Source organism: Lottia gigantea (genome assembly GCF_000327385.1).
Source record: "Lottia gigantea unplaced genomic scaffold LOTGIsca_28, whole genome shotgun sequence".
NCBI classification, from domain to species: Eukaryota; Metazoa; Mollusca; class Gastropoda; family Lottiidae; genus Lottia; species Lottia gigantea.
Window position 1 is genome coordinate 76,276 of NW_008708898.1, and position 16,843 is coordinate 93,118.

The 16,843-nt window shown below is 31.3% G+C and overlaps 2 protein-coding genes across 2 annotated transcripts in view; both read right to left on the reverse strand.

Moving 5' to 3' along the window:
* Positions 1-3,121: 3,121 nt before the first annotated feature.
* Positions 3,122-5,843, reverse strand: LOTGIDRAFT_232288 (hypothetical protein; the record flags this gene model as incomplete). The annotated part of the gene is made up of 3 exons (XM_009056471.1): positions 5,757-5,843; positions 4,050-4,722; positions 3,122-3,439 (listed from the first exon to the last, which is right to left on the reverse strand). The coding sequence occupies exons 2-3, from the start codon at positions 4,671-4,673 to the stop codon at positions 3,122-3,124; spliced, it is 942 nt and encodes a 313-aa protein (XP_009054719.1). The 5' UTR covers positions 4,674-4,722; positions 5,757-5,843.
* Positions 5,844-7,456: 1,613 nt separating this feature from the next.
* The window catches only part of LOTGIDRAFT_232289 (hypothetical protein), a gene marked incomplete at its 5' end in the record, with an annotated part of 11,676 nt that continues 2,289 nt past the window's right edge, over positions 7,457-16,843 (reverse strand). Inside the window, 16 exons of the mRNA XM_009056472.1 lie at positions 7,457-9,622; positions 9,835-9,915; positions 10,048-10,191; positions 10,454-10,570; positions 10,904-11,036; positions 11,196-11,314; positions 11,534-11,662; positions 12,163-12,301; positions 12,470-12,641; positions 12,818-12,987; positions 13,281-13,468; positions 13,953-14,126; positions 14,390-14,497; positions 14,970-15,081; positions 15,520-15,812; positions 16,358-16,450. Coding sequence (XP_009054720.1) covers positions 8,549-9,622; positions 9,835-9,915; positions 10,048-10,191; positions 10,454-10,570; positions 10,904-11,036; positions 11,196-11,314; positions 11,534-11,662; positions 12,163-12,301; positions 12,470-12,641; positions 12,818-12,987; positions 13,281-13,468; positions 13,953-14,126; positions 14,390-14,497; positions 14,970-15,081; positions 15,520-15,812; positions 16,358-16,450 — 3,246 coding nt within the window. The 3' untranslated portion in view covers positions 7,457-8,548. The remainder of the gene's footprint in view (positions 9,623-9,834; positions 9,916-10,047; positions 10,192-10,453; positions 10,571-10,903; positions 11,037-11,195; positions 11,315-11,533; positions 11,663-12,162; positions 12,302-12,469; positions 12,642-12,817; positions 12,988-13,280; positions 13,469-13,952; positions 14,127-14,389; positions 14,498-14,969; positions 15,082-15,519; positions 15,813-16,357; positions 16,451-16,843) is intronic.

Here is a 16,843-nt window from a genome sequence, read left to right on the forward strand (position 1 = left end):
TATAAGGTAGGAGATGGTATATAAGGTATGATAAGAAGGTATGTAAGGTAGGAGAAGGTATATAAGGTAGGAGAAGGTATATAAGGTATGATAAGAAGGTATGTAAGGTAGGAGAAGGCATATAAGGTATAATAAGAAGGTAGGAGAAGGTATATAAGGTATAATAAGAAGGTATGTAAGGTAGGAGAAGGTATATAAGGTAGGAGATGGTATATAAGGTATGATAAGAAGGTATGTAAGGTAGGAGAAGGTATATAAGGTAGGAGAAGGTATATAAGGTATGATAAGAAGGTATGTAAGGTAGGAGAAGGTATATAAGGTATGATAAGAAGGTATGTAAGGTAGGAGAAGGTATATAAGGTATGGTAAGAAGGTATGTAAGGTAGGAGAAGGTATATAAGGTATAATAAGAAGGAATGTAAGGTAGGAGAAGGTATATAAGATATGGTAAGAAGGTATGTAAGGTAGGAGAAGGTATATAAGGTATGATAATAAGGTATATAAGGTAGGAGATGGTATATAAGGTATGATAAGAAGGGGTGATTTAGGTATGAATTAGAAGGTAGGATATGGTATGATTAGAAGGTATGTAAGGTAGGAGATATATAAAGGTATGATTAGGATGTATGTAAAGGCAGGAGAAGGTATGTAAGGCAGGAGAAGGGGATGAGTGTAGGTACGCAAGTTAGGAGAAGCAGGTATGTAATGGAGAGTCAGTGAGCATCTGAGGAGATATGAACAAAAAAAATACAAGTGAACATTACCAGTTCATTTAAACATTTGACAGACTGTGAACAGTTGTATATTCTTTTGTCAAGAACATGCTATACAAGACAGACAATAAAATATTAACACATATTAGTATTTAGATTTAGTTTATATATTAAAAAAAAATTGGAAACTGGCTTCATGAAAAATGTTGGAATTGATTGAACACACCTGTGAAAATCCTAGAATTTTAATTCATTGTTTTCTTATAAAATTGATACTTAAATAACCCTTTGTCACATAAGTATCTGTTGTAATTTTAAGAAACAAGTAAAATTAAGAAACAAGTAATTCTAATAAACAAGTGACAAGGAAGCAAATCAAAATTCATGTAAAATATCTGGGTCAAAGCAACCAGACATAATAATGACTTGAATATGATGCTTTTTTGACTTGTATAATCAAGGTGTTATATTCTATGAGAGGTACAGTTAATAAAATTATATATAATCATTTATTTTGTTAACATTCTGACTACAGAGAATTACCATTGACCCACGCACAGTTCTCTGTAGCTTCTAGCATCCATTTAGGATTTTTTTGGTTGGTGTGTGAAACCTTATGTACAAATTTTAGCAAAATAAATTCAAAGAATAGTAATGAAATATGTCTTCTAATTATTCTAAACGTTTCACCTAAAAATATCAAACCATTATAAGAACAAACAACAAAACAAAATCAAAACTGCCTCATACGCTCCGATTTAAATTGTTCCTTTTAAAACAATTTCAGGTTGATCAAATGTATACATAAAAGTAAACAAGCATATTTAAGAAATCTTGCATACTTCCCCTTTAAGTTCCATGCATACCATTTAATAGTAGGTAAACATTTTCAGTCATATAGGAATACATTAAATACCTAAAAATATATCATTGTACACTTTGAAAAATATAACCACTGTTGTGTTACTACACTTGAGCTCAATGGTTGCTCACTGTTATAGTGTCAAAATCTGCTTGCTACTTGGATTCTATATTTAGTATGACAAGTTACAAGATAAAATAAAACACGTTTTAAAAATAATGATTATTTTATGCAAATCTAAAATGAAATAAGGTAAATCTAAAATGAAATAAGGTAAAATTCTATGCAAATCTAAAATGAAATAAGGCAAACTATCAAAATATAAAGATAGCTTGCCAGGCAGGGTAATACATACCCACTGGCAGCTTTGATTTTAAATAAAAATATTTGGTAGTATAGTAACAATTACCAGTATGAAATATTTACCTCCAGTCATACACCTCTTTTGAAATTTTTGAAGCAATACTGAATAATAGTTTCCTCAAATCTGTCAAGAATTGGGCCTTCTAGAGTGTTTGCAGACTAAAACTTGAACAATAACTCATTCTAAATATTTTTCGATTTTCGATAGCATCATCCTTGGGTGATAAAAATTCACACCACGTTTCGTCAAAATCCGTCAAGAATTGCGACTTCTAAAGTGTTTACAAGCATTTCAAGAACAAGGGTAATAATTCATACGAAATATCTTTCAATTTTTCTTATTTTCTATAGGGTTCATCCTTGGGTGATTACAAACAATTGTGCCTTCTGGAGTGTTTACGAGCAGTTATGGACTGAGGGACGGACAGACAGGTGGAGGGAAATGGGTGACGGCAATCTTTGTCCCCAATACCAGGTGGGAGTATAAAAAGTTAGTAAAAAAAATGTGTATAGCCTTTGTTTTTCAGAGGTGAAATCAGATTGGACCAAACAGAAGATACACATAAATGATATGAAAGAAAAAATGACAAAATGTTAAATGTACCCAGCATTCTTAGAATTGTGATAATTTTGCTGTTTGTGGAAAAGTGGATCAATGGGTATAATGAGCAAAGATGTCTTATTCAAGATCATCAGACTATTACAATCTAATCGAGATTAGAACCCACAACTAAATTCTAACACACTGACTATTTTTGTCGGCTACATACCAATGTCAAATGGTTTCTAATTTGTACCATCTAGATAATAAAGTCAGCTATATCGAAGTCAACAATGCATTCTTTACTAGACGAAAGAGATGTATATAAGTCAAAACCTGAGGTCTAATGATTGGCTGGATAAGTATTTGCTATGACTATCTCAAGGCTATGAAGATACCATATAAGGTACAATATTCTCCCAGGAAAGTTTAATTTGAGCTCAATATTATGTTTTGCTATGGTTATCAGGAAATGTAAAAATTCAAATTGAAGCTTCTATGAATTACGAAAGAAACTAAGTATAGTTCATAGAAGAAATGTATCAAAATAGTAAAAATCAGAAATCATTTGAGCACTAATGACTACTAAAAGCAACTATAAACATAAATTGGTAAAAATAAAAATTTTGGTATTCCTCCTCCTCAGGATGTCTCTTGTGGGATGTAAGATTCAGATTTCATTTGTAAATCAATTTCTTGCAGTAAACTATGTGCATAATCATTCAAGTTTTCGGGTACTTCATATTCCTCTCCTAACAAGAACTCAAATGTATATTTTATTTTCGATGGTCCTATAATGTTTTTTGTATCTCGTTCAATTTGAAGGAGATTCTCAATTTTAATTTGGTCTTCACCAGTAAATAGAGATTTCCTTTGCGGTACAAACTTAAGATTTCTAGCAGTTTGAAAGTCTAAAGTAACATTAATTGGAACATGTGGCTTCTTTCTTTGTTTTGCTTCCTTAAAAATAAAAAATAATGATAAACATTCAGAAAAATTCAAATAATTTCATATTTGGTTTGTAGTTCCATTTAGGTACACAATAAGTACTAAAGATAATTTGTTTGCTTTCTGTGATCTTACATTTCTACCAAAATCTTGCCCATTTCAAGCTTTCCAATCACAAAAAATCGAAATAACCCTTCTACGAATTTGTGAATTATAAACTACAAAATCAGAATTTGTGACAAAAATTGTGGTATAAGGGAGACAATTTGTTATAGGAATTTTTAGATCTTTTTACAACAGATCCTATACATTTCCAGCTTTCCAAAAATCATATTTTGATCATAAGAAAAGTTTTTCCAATTCACTAATCTTAAATTTCTAACTACTCATGCTACTCACATATGGTACCACATTAAATTTTTATCCTTTAATAGTTTGTGTGGCAATAAGAAGATGAATAGATGCTTCACAACAAACAATAGTAATAAGTTAATTAAGTTCTTTTGCAAACTGCAAAATTGAACAAGTACAATAAACCAACATTATGGGTATTCCTTTATTACACTTGATATCAAGCTGAAAAAATTCACATATGATCATATTAGAAATAGAATTGACTAACCTTCAAGATTGCACAGAATTGTGTTAAAACTAATGATATTTTCTGCCAATACAGTTGACTAAAATAAACTCTTTTTAACAGTATTTCCTTAGTTTTCACACAAACAGCTAAAAAATCACACCACGGAGCACCAGTAACAAACATTTGTCCCTGGATTTGAGCCATATAATGCCGTGGTATACCTTGCAGTAAATCAGTCCCACAATACATTTGATACACAGGGGCTTTAAATTCTGCCAGACCTATCATTTTTTGACATCCTTGAGATAACTGATAGTTAGAGCTATCAGTATTTAAAACAATGGCATCAGGGGATGCTCCCAACACAGGATTATTTGAGAAATGTTCTGATTTTGTGGTCCAAAATCCAGTCAGACGTGTTTCTGCACCTGTTAGTAGTTCATAAACTTCACAAATTGTAGCTTCCATGTTATTTCCATACTGAGTATGAATGTCATTTATTTCTTTTTTGAAAACATCATCATCAGAAACCAAGGATACCAAAAAGTCATAAGATCTTCCTTTCCCTAGACCAAGAGCATCTCCAAAATGTGATGCTGTAAGTGCAACCTTTTTCTTAAGTTCAAACCAAGCTGGGCTCCTCTGCTCAACATGATGTTCCATGATAAACTTATATAAAAATGAAAACTTTCATCAATTAAATCTTGTAATCCTGAAATTAAAAGAATAAAAAATTATTATTTAGCTAATAAATTATGCTTCAAAAATCTTGTTAAGAAGGTGCTTCTGCAGTTAGAGTTAGTTAATCTTTTTCTATATCCAAGAAAAATGAAATGAAATGAATGGAGTTTTACGTCCTATTCTTCTGCACCTTATGGGCTACTGAAGACGGGCAGTGCCATGCAGGGTGCCATTTTGGAAATTTTGCCAAGACAGCAGCATTAGCCTGCTCTTTTTCGATTTCCAACTGTTGAAGGATCTTTAACGTACACAGCCTGTAGCTGTGATGCAGGTAAGAGGGGCTGACATGGAAAAAGCATCTAGTCGTTCGGATGGGACAATAAACCGAGACCCCGTGTGCTACAGGCTGTGCACGTTAAAGATCCCTTGACATCGAAAAAGAGCAGGCTAATGCCGCTGTCCTGGCAAAATTTCCCTCATGGCACCCTGCATGACGTTGCCCGTCTTCATTAGCCCACAAGGTGCAGAAGAGTAGGACGTAAAACTCCATTCATTTCATTTCATTTCATTTTTAACACAAGGCCAAGATAAAGAGAGCCTGGCTCCGATCAAAACGTCAGTTTAGACTTGTAAAACGGGTTGCAAACTTGTCCCTAATGTCTCAAGTCCGTAACTAGCCCATTGTAACTAGCCCGCATTTCCTTGGGGGAGCAATAGCTGATAGAGACTGATTTCAGCTTCAATTGAGAAATTGTTCGAATTTTGCAAGGGGGTCGGAATAAGGTTCCGTATATTTTTTAGATTCAGAGATTATTTTTCAATCCAAGAAAAAATACTGTAGATCTAGCCCCAAATAATCAAATAATAGTCGGACAGTTAAATTTCAGGTTTTGGTTTAGGATTATTATGACTATAGTTGACTATAACTAGTATAAGTGTATAACCCATTTCGGACTACAAAAGGCAAATAGAATAGAATGTAATTATTATAATAAATTTGAATAGGTTAAAACGCTTATAAAAAAAAGCCAACAATGCCTTCATGATTGAAACAAAACAACGTACAAAACTTCAAGTTATTTCTTATTTTGTCAGCCACAGTTAAAAATGAATTAAAAATATTGTGAACAGTGAATGTTGTGAATCTACATCCGGTTTAGCGAGAAAGATTAAGACAACGATTACTTTCTGTGTTAGTCCGAAATTCAGACACGATTACTTTGCCATTTATAATCATGGCAAGAGTGCCAACGTAAATACTTACGCACCTTAGTGAAACGGTAATCTGGTGATTAAATCTTCTACCACACAAAACTCTATTGTTTTAACATTGTTCCTCCTTACTGCATGAGGCTACTGAAAAAAAGTTGGGAAAAAACCACCATAAGAACAAATTTGGGAAAGATAGTTTAATTCTGTTACTAATAGAATAATCTAATATCTATACATATACACAAAATATCACAGTCTTTATGTACAAATAACAACCATTTAATTAATAGAATACATAATGGGAGAGATGTTTCTTTTTTTAGTGTTAATGATGCCTCGGTGTTATATTGAAGACTTAAATCAATTTTCTACCACAAATTTGTAACATAAATAAGGAAATATATATTATAATTCATTAAACAAACACCAAACTTAACATAGGTCTAACCAATTACATTGTCATAAGTAAGTTTACAAATTTTTTTTTTCTAGCACAAGCTATAATATTCATTATACAATGGCCTTCTCGTGTGAAAGTAACATCTTTGGGCGTTTAAAATTTAATATAATGGAAGACTTCTTGTTATTCATTAGGAAAAGATACATTTCTGTTCTTTTTCCAAGTTTTTAAATTACAACTGGGCTTCATAATAATGTTGAATCTGGGCCATTCATGATACTATTTTTTAACTGTATTTTCTAGTAACTGTACTATTGTTTCTAGTGATTTTTATCCTATTTTTTGGAGGAGGGGAGGGTGTAGCATACTAATTTGTGTCCAAAGCACCAATCAGCGATTTAACCAAAATACTGACTGACAAACATTAATGCTAAAATTTCATTGAGCAAAAAAAACAGTATTCAGAATATATTGAGTTTGCTTTGATATAGAAAAAATTATCTTAAAATTGTGTATGTGCATCTGTGAAAATAAAAGGCAATGTCCTAATCTGAAATTATCTACAGTGCTTTACCTTTTACAAACAAACAAACAAACAGTAAAGAGTGTTAATCTGAATTATTTTAGAAAGAATCCTTGCAAGAAAATTGTTTTGCATAGTCAAATATAAAATGCTCATATAATAGAACACTTTTCAACAGTTATGTTCAGAAGAAATGGACACTATATTTTCCATAACAATATTTACAAATAACAATATCAATATCTAAATAAATAAATAAATAAAAAAGAACAATTTTAACACACTATAACACATTCCTTTCTCCAAATTTTCCTGTATATCCCCTTACATCATAAGCATAATTACCAAAACTTTTTCAGGGGCCCAGAACATGCTTTGACTGATAGATGCTCTAAGAGACCAATTGGATCCATAATTTTCTGAATAAAGACAAATTTTAAAATAATAATTTCCCTCATGCACACACTTTACATAAATATCATAAATGTTTTTGAGGAATTTGATGAGGTTTCTGTGGTTTCATAACAGTGTTCAACAGATTAAATGCCTTGATTTGTATTGCAAGATTTCTTTTTTTACAAAAACATCAATTTAACAGTCCTAATATAATTCAGGGACCAAACAGGATAAAAACAACAAGTTAAGAAATTTGACATAATTTTAGAGATGAATGTATGGATCATCCTAAAGAATAATTTTCCCAAAACCATATTGATTTTCTCAAGCAATGATTTCAGTTATTGCTTATAAAATGCAAAAGTTTACAGTGACGAAACATATGTCAAATTGAAGCATTTATAAGGAATTTAAAGGGACTGGTTCGCAATCCATTTGATCATCGTACCGTCATCTCAGAAATGGGCATTTTTCAGCTTATCTAGTCATTAATAGTGATCACAGCTCAAGTCGAATGTGATTTTCATTCATTTCTAGTACTTCTGAAGACTATATACATGTATTCAAGAGTCCAGTCAACCCCTGAAAATGAACTTTGGTTATTTGAGTAATGCTGAAAATAAAAAAAGGCTTAGTCAAAAAAAAAAAAAATCTTGATTAAAATTTTAAATGGATAACTTCTGCATCCAAAGTGCCCACTGAATTAAAGTCCAATGTCCAAAAGCAATCAAATAAAGAATATAGGAAAGATAGCACATCATTGGTATTGACATCCAAAACATTGAAAATAATAAAAGTCTTCATGTCATCATTTAGTTAGTCTTAATTAAAATAGTTTTTGTTTTACGTGTAAATTAACAGGTAATCAGCTTTTCATTTTGAAAAGTTATTACAATAGCCTAATTCAAGTTCTATCAGCTAATCTTGATTAAAATTTTAAATGGATAACTTCTGCATCCAAAGTGCCCACTGAATTAAAGTCCAATGTCCAAAAGCAATCAAATAAAGAATATAGGAAAGATAGCACATCATTGGTATTGACATCCAAAACATTGAAAATAATAAAAGTCTTCATGTCATCATTTAGTTAGTCTTAATTAAAATAGTTTTTGTTTTACGTGTAAATTAACAGGTAATCAGCTTTTCATTTTGAAAAGTTATTACAATAGCCTAATTCAAGTTCTATCAGCTAGTAAAGCAACTATATCCTTTTTAAAATTCATACGAAATTTAACCTCTCATTTATGTATTTTCTAAGAACATCTTAAAGATACCACTAGTTGAACATGTAAATGCATTGCATTGAAGCACATTTTGAAAAAGAATTCATATACTGAGATTTGTATAGGGTTGTCTATTTGAATTATTAGAACCTTGAGTAGAGGAGTTTGTACTAGCTGCAGAAAATTCTGCAACAGTATTTCCGTCAGCGGTTTGTACTGTAGTATGAGATGTCATCACAGAATTATTATTTACAGCTCTGTTGCTGTCCTCACTTGAATCACTAAATCTGTTATCAGATGCCTCAATTGATAAAAGACTTAAATTTTCACTGAATCTGCGACCAGGTATACTAGGTTGTAATACACTACTATTTATATATCGACACTCGTTACCAATTTCATCTGATTCTATCGCACCTCCATCATCAAAACGATTATCATTCAGTCCATCAATTATACCAGCAAATTGAACATCTGTGTCGTCTGTTTCTGTTGAGGCAAGTTCCACAATTTCATAATCATCTTCATCATCATCATCAAGATGTAAATTGAACTCCTCAATCACTGGACCAACAGCAGCATGTAGAGCGTAATGTTCATTATACGCCTCAAAATTATCATCATAGAAATTCTCACTATCAGTATGTTCCTCATCAACAGATTCTTCTCCATCTTCTTCATAAGGGTCCCCACTGTATCCTTCATTAGCGTTATCACCAGACAAGCCTTGTATATCTCCTTCACTAGCAGACTGATTGGAATCTTGAAACACGCTGGCAGACGCTACTGAATTCATGGATTGATCAATAGCAATATTATTGACCATGTCCACATGACTGACACTGTCGTCATAATTATGCTCTATATCAGGATTTTCCACCTCTTCACCACTTTCTTCAGAATCTGAGGATGATTCCTCTTCTTCCCACTCCCCTTGTTGTTGAGCAATACGTTTGTATCGAGTTTCTCTCAGAACACCTTTGGCACGTTGAGTTTTAGGATGATCTGGGCCCAGAATTTCCTCACTAACCCTAGCCCATTTCTTGAAGTACTCATATGCTTTGTTATAGTTGTCATTGTCTTCATACACTATACCAATGTTGATGTATAATCTTGAAGTTAAAATATGATATTCACCATACATCTGCATACATAAGTCCATAGCTTCATTGTACCACTGAAAATGCAAGGAATATAAAAGAAAAAAAATAAGAACCATTGAAGCAAAACTACTATCTGAGGGAGCGGTGGTAAATGTCCACTGCAGGTTCATCAGTTAATAATTCACATCTTAGTAGAATTCTTTTCCAAATCCATCTAAAGAACAGATCAATTTTGGTCTGCCTGTTATTTGCTTTACATAAATTACAACTGATGTATAATTTATACCTTTAACTGTTCCATACTTCCTCTGGTAGCTAAAACACCTTTTGTCATCAGAGCTTCAGCATAGTGTCCCATATCATTTAACTGAAAATCAACAGGTTAATATGTAAAACTAAATCCAATATGGAATATATGAAATGCATTGTATCGTAAATATTATTTCCATATATGGATCTGGCTTTTAGAAGAACTTACTTAAAGAAGTAATGTACAAACCTCCTGAAATATTTTAAGAGCTTTATCAATGTATTTATTGCCTTCTATTAAAGCATCTTCATCACTTAATTCAGGAGCTCCACCACATGCTTCCCAACTCTCCATATTAAAGGCCAATTTCATCAAACTCATAGCCACCTTAAACTGTAAACAATGATTAAATTTTAGATAAATAGGATAAATAGTCACCAGAGCCTTGTTTTGTCAAATGGCTTCACATGTTGTCAGGATAATTTTAAATGACTTTAAGACATGCACTGGAATGTAACATTGGCAAAAGACAGTTACTAAAAAGAAATGCCATATCTACCAGTACTTTGTTTCAACTTATATTCACAGTTTCTTGTAAACACAGTCGAAATATAAATCAAACCCAAATCAATGTTAATTTTCAGGACTGTTTTACCTTATGATAAGGACCAGGTAGTGTTCTTCTTAAACAGATGGATTTACGACCATAATAAATAGTCTTTCTTAGATCAGGTAACTGACATGGTGATACAAAATCATTCATCTTTAATTTCTGAAAAACACAATGATATTCTTCAAACTTGCCACTGAGGCAATGTACATTACATCCTACTAAGTAACTTTTTAAATGCTGTGTTCATTACACTAATGTTAAGCATAATACCACATTACGTTTTTCACAAGGAAGTATATTAAATTTCATTATGATGGCAGAAAACTTATTTCAATTAACACAGTAAATAATGTAATGTTAAAACAGTGTAGCCCACTAATCTGCAAAGAAGCCTTTTAGTAAAATAAGAATTTAAAACATGACAGAAATCAAAAGTTTGAACCCAAACTAAATCAGAATATGATGCTCAAGGACTGTCATAAAAAGATTCACCTCATCATAAATTTCTGCCATTAAAGCAAACAATTCCACCATTCGATGTGGTCTAGCACCTAATTCTCTTTCTTCTATTTTCATTGCTGTTTTTAATAATTCTAATGCTTCATGATGCTTACCAGATTGTATCCTAAAATGGCAATGAAAATTTATCAAAAATTTAATACACAACTTCATCAATGATGTGATAATATTGTGTATGACTGCATGTGAAAGAATTAACAACAGTCAGTATCAAATTGAATTGTTGAATTGTAATTGTTGTAAAAATATATAAATTTATACATACACTACTCGACAAACTTTTTCATATCTCATAGAAACGGCTTCTTCATTGATATTTTCATCACGTTCAAATGACTTTAGTTCTCTTTCGTAGTGACTAAGCATTTCACTTGTTGGTCCAACCTAACAACAAGAATATTAATATTAAAATATCAGTTATTAGGTTTAAAGACTCAGGGATTTGTGACCAGCGTTCAAAGACACATAATATCAATACATTTCAGGAAAAATTGTTAACATGTTAAAAATAATATGAGCTATAATGTATACGTATGACAGATTTCTCTTCAAAACATCAAAATACAATGTGTACCAATTAAAATATTCAATAGACAAACTTACTGCTCTCCAGTGGGCCAATAAAACAGAACTAAATTCTTCATTATAAAGTTTATCAAAGACTTTCCAATCACACAAACACTGTGCTAATCTATATTTATCTTTTAATTCAACCAGATGGTATGGGTACTCCTGTATGTCAATGTAAAAAATAGTTAGTGTATAAGAAATATTACAGTGGACCATATAAGTCTATCAAATCAATAGACATATAAAAATGAAGGAAAAAAGCAGGCACACTGAGATGGGGAAACGGATAGTTATAACTTTCCATTTTTATAAAGAGTACGTTAAGGGTGAAAATGTCTCCTTAAGGCTGTTTCCTAATCAAAAATTAATAAAGCATCAAAGTCTACCCACTAATTGGGTTTCTGTTGAGCCTTAATTTAACCTTTCTCTCAACAATGTTTTGGTGCTTGGTATTTAGACTTTAACTCACTCAATAAACACAACAAACCTCAACAAAATGATCTATGTTTTTTTACTTTCTTTCAGTCACTCTTTCATTCTGTAATTCACTCAGTAGAAAGATTACAGATAACAATACCCTCTGTGTTCTTTGACTTTCCTTCAGTCAATCTTTAATTCTTTAATTCACTTGTTATATTATACAGTTCAGTTTGAAAACTAACCTCAACAATACGATCTATTTTATTTGATTTTTCAAAGTAATCTGCTAACATTAAATGCCACCAACTCTCCACATCTGGTATATCAGTATCAACTTCATCTACATCAACATCTTCACTTCTATCTTTCTTACAGAAATATCTACAATAAACAAATCATTGTGAACATTTTATCAACTTAAAATCTATGAGACTTTTCCATTTTCAAATATTTCATTATTTTAAGAGTTATATCTACAATATGTACCTTATTCAATGAATACTTAGTGTCAACAGGTTAAATTGAACAGTGACATATTTTTTTACTTACTTTTTTCTGACAGCTTTGCTTAAAGCTCTATGATAAAAATCTAATCTACCATCTTTACTGTCACCATAAGGGCGTAAAAATGGCTTTAGTGTGGTAAATACAAATATCCACTTTTTATCAGATAAAGGACCACATTTCTTAGCTTTCTCCTTTTCAGAACACTCTTTTTCATCTAGAAGAAATATAACAATATCATGTATTAGGTAATGACAGTATCTCTGAAAAAATGAATATTTTTTTACCTGCTGAGTTATAAAAGTTCATGTGTGCATATTGTATTAAGAAAGCAGACTTAAGAATATTAAATACATAATAATGTTATTGTAAACAGAAAAGTTGCCTACATACCTTTTTCATCATATGGTGAAGGAGGAGTCAAACTGTCAGTATCACCAAGTATAAATCTTAATTCTGATTCCAACAAGCCTGATACAGATGCCTCCAATAAACATAATGTAGCTACCAATAATTGGCCATGTTCACATTGCTCTAATCTGGTCAATAACTCTTCTAATATACTACAAACAAACATCATTTCAGGTGATATTATTTATACTCACATTTTCTTTTTAACTAAAGTGAAAGCATTGATTCATCTATTCTTTTCCATATGAACAACTATTGTAGTTGACTAAACTTTGAAAGGAAATTCTTGACTTCAAGGCTATTGAGCAATAATCTTGTTCAGTAGTGTCAAAGCTAGTCAAGACACATTGTAGAAATCTAACATTACTCTCTGCACAGGATTTGGAGGACTACCCTTATAGTTAAGCTGATTGGACTCTAGTGAGAGACATGTTACTTAACTTACTTGACAAGTCCATCAGGAAGACTTTCTATTTTATCATCAATAAGATCTATGTCATTGACTAATTGTAACTCTTCACAAGCTATAGATAACCATAGAGGATTATCACTGGATGCTTTACGTAGAAATCTATTTATCTGTCTTTCTGTTAAACTTTTGTTATATCTTCTTAATATATCTTTAATTATTTCCTACAAAATCAATCACATATTAAAATTCCATCATTTACCTGTAATTCCAGGCCTTTTTAACTATTCTAAGGAAAATATTTTAAGGACTTATGTTGTCACCATTTTAGCCAGCTTTGAAATGTACAATTATTATTCTAATAAAATCTGTCAAATCATAAATATTCCACGACCTGCTTATTACATGTCATGAAGTTGAGTTTGAGATTCCTTACAAGATAACAAAGCTATTTTGATGATGTCGTGGATTTGTAAAACTGTGTTCATGATCACATAAAGAATCCATTAAATTTGACAATTAACAGCTTAGTGAATGCCAGCAGGCAATGGAATATAGATGATGAAGCTGTGATTCATTTATTAACCTATCATTAATCAAATTAATTTAATTTTGCATTATGTTATCAAAATGTGTCAATACAATATAGTTAATTCATCCCGATTCAATATTTAGAATAGATAAAATTGTCTCTTGATCAAGATTTACCTTCCTTGACAGATGATCTAAAGGTTTAATATTTAATTCTATTGGCTTAGTTTCTCTACTCATCATAGACTTATGATGAAATGTGTTATTAATAGTAGATATTATAATTCGAACTTCTGGTGCTAACTTTCTAGGTATCCAACTGATGACTCTTGCTTCCTTATCTTCTTTTATCTTTAAACATAAAAAAGACATACATAAACCACCCATTCTTTTCAATTATATGATCATGTACTACCATTAGTATTTTCTGTGTTATGCAAAACTAAAAAATCCACTTTGGTTTCTTAACAATCCATTCAAACAGAGAAATTTTCTTTAATGACTTTTGACATCTGATCAATAAAACTTTATTTTGCTATTAACAGTCAACAGATTTTTTTTCAGTGCCAGGATTCAAAAATTCAATCATAGATCAGTTATGAAATATTGCTTACTTGGTTGATAGCATCTATAAATATAACTACAGGTTTGGTATTAGGATTTGATAACATACTACAACACATCTGAGCTGTGGTATCTAAATCTTTTGGCATGTTAGAATCCTGCAAAGAAAAGGGTATACCATACACATTGAAAATTCATCTCGGTGGAATAACACTGAACGGAATTGTTTTGTTTGTATGGATTTTTAATATCAGCAATATTGTATATAGCCAGCACAAAGACATAAACACTTTTTCTTCGTCAAAATGACAGAACAGATTAAAAAAGCTTTGCATTCCACATATTTACTTATTTAACACCAAAGGATCAAATATTTGTTAGTAGGATTCACAATTAAGAAATTATCAGTGAAAAATTTAATTTTCAAAATATGCATTGATAAAAAAAGCACAAAAAAAGCACAAGATATAAGAATATACTATTTCAAACAATAAAATAATAACAATAATTTCAGATGCTCATACAGGCAATTATATCAAAAGAAATGAGTTTATTATTGTCAGAAATAGTATATCCATATATCTTGTGCTTCTTTACAAATGCCTGTTTCTATGTGTCTTATAAGCATACCTTAACAACTTCCATTTCCCTTAGTAATCTCTTCAACATAGGTTCCAAACTAGTTGATCCTGGTACAGCACCAACAAAATGGTAGAAAACATGCCATGGTTTACCTTCACTTCTACGAAAAAAATCATAACTCATGAAAAAGTCAATATTCAAAAACTGAAAATGTGAAAAAACATATAATATGGTGATGAATATTGGTGAACTTTTCCGTAAAATGGTGCTAAGATCTTCAAGCTGGAAATAACGTCACCTTGACATTTACGACGTCATCTTAACTTACGCTATTCAAAAAATTTAAAGGTCAAAATAAAAAACTGAGGAAAATTATGCAAGGAGAATGTGAAAAACATCGAATGCTTTGATATCAATAGGTCGTAACTTACATCAATATTTATTATCGTAAGAATTTTAGTGAATAAGGGGGTCAGGTATGTTTTGATAGATTGGAAAATATGAAGCCATAAATGAAATAATAAGTGTAGCCAATGTATTTGTACTCTGTACTAACTCATTATAGAATATATCTCTCTTGGGTGTAATCTATACAGACCTTGCTTGGTGGTGTTCAGTCAGGTTCTGTATTACTACTTCAACAGCTTTACACATAATAGACGTTTTACCACTTCCTGGTGTACCTAATAACAGTAATGGCACATCTTTTTCATCTCGTAGAATATAGTCCTCTATTTTTTTAACCACATCACTACGCCCATGAACATTTTGACAGCGTTGAGACAGAAAGTCACGTTGTTCTGACAATGTTTGATTATCAGGATGAAAGTTTATAGGTAGATCTTCACCACAAAATTCATAACCAATCCGAGCAATCAGAAAGTTTATTATCTGAAAACAAGAATTAAGAATTAAATCAGATTTGTAGAATAATTCTATATGTTTTACCTCTTAGTTAAACTTTCGTTCCTATTTTTATTAGCTTTTACTTTTAATACATCCCTCTTCAATGTTCTTCAAATTAACCTCTTGATTTAACTTGATAAACACAGCATCAAAAAATGCCAGCGTTGGAGAGGGTAGCAATTTGATTGGTCAAAGTAGAAATCATTAAGTTAGGTCAAAAAGTTTATTTGATGATTGTTCAAGAGGGTAGTCATTAACTGAAGTTAAAAATAAAAGCTGATAAAAAACGGAACTAAAATTTGGTTTAATTCTAAATAGACAACATTTAATTGAAGACACGATTTTCCTCCTAAGCATGATGTCACGTCATAAATGAATATTTATGAAATGGTGAAATTCAACAGAACAAACACATTTAAGTTGAAGAATTAAGGCAATATTGTAATTAACTAGTTTTCTCAAATTAACTTCATTCAAAAGAGTGAAAAAATACACAAAGAAACTTTTTTATCTAAAAACAAAATATGTACCTGTTGTTTGATTTCATCAGAAAGACGTAATAAGGGTCTTCTCTTATGATCAACACCCCTATATTCAGCTTTATAATTTATTATTCTATGCGACTGAAATATGAATCAAGGTACTTCATGGAATTGATTTTAATGGCAGTGGCTTTAAAGAGAGGGGCTCAACTCAACTCTGTTATTGGCACTGTTAGCTTAATATTTCTATGGTACATAGCCCATAATGTTTAATTACACAAAACAATCTCATGAGTATGCTTTCAATAAAACCATGATTTAGAATAAAACTTCGCTAATCAGATAAATATTCATTTCTTTCATAACTTATTTAATTAGAGAGCATTACCAATATCAAATTTTCAAAATCTTTGCAGAATCAAAATTGCTTACAGGAAATTTATGAGATATCTTATTATTCGGTCCACATATTTTCTGTGATATAGAAGTTTTCTGTAGGAAGCAGCCCTTTTCTTCTTCTGGGACTGATTCTAG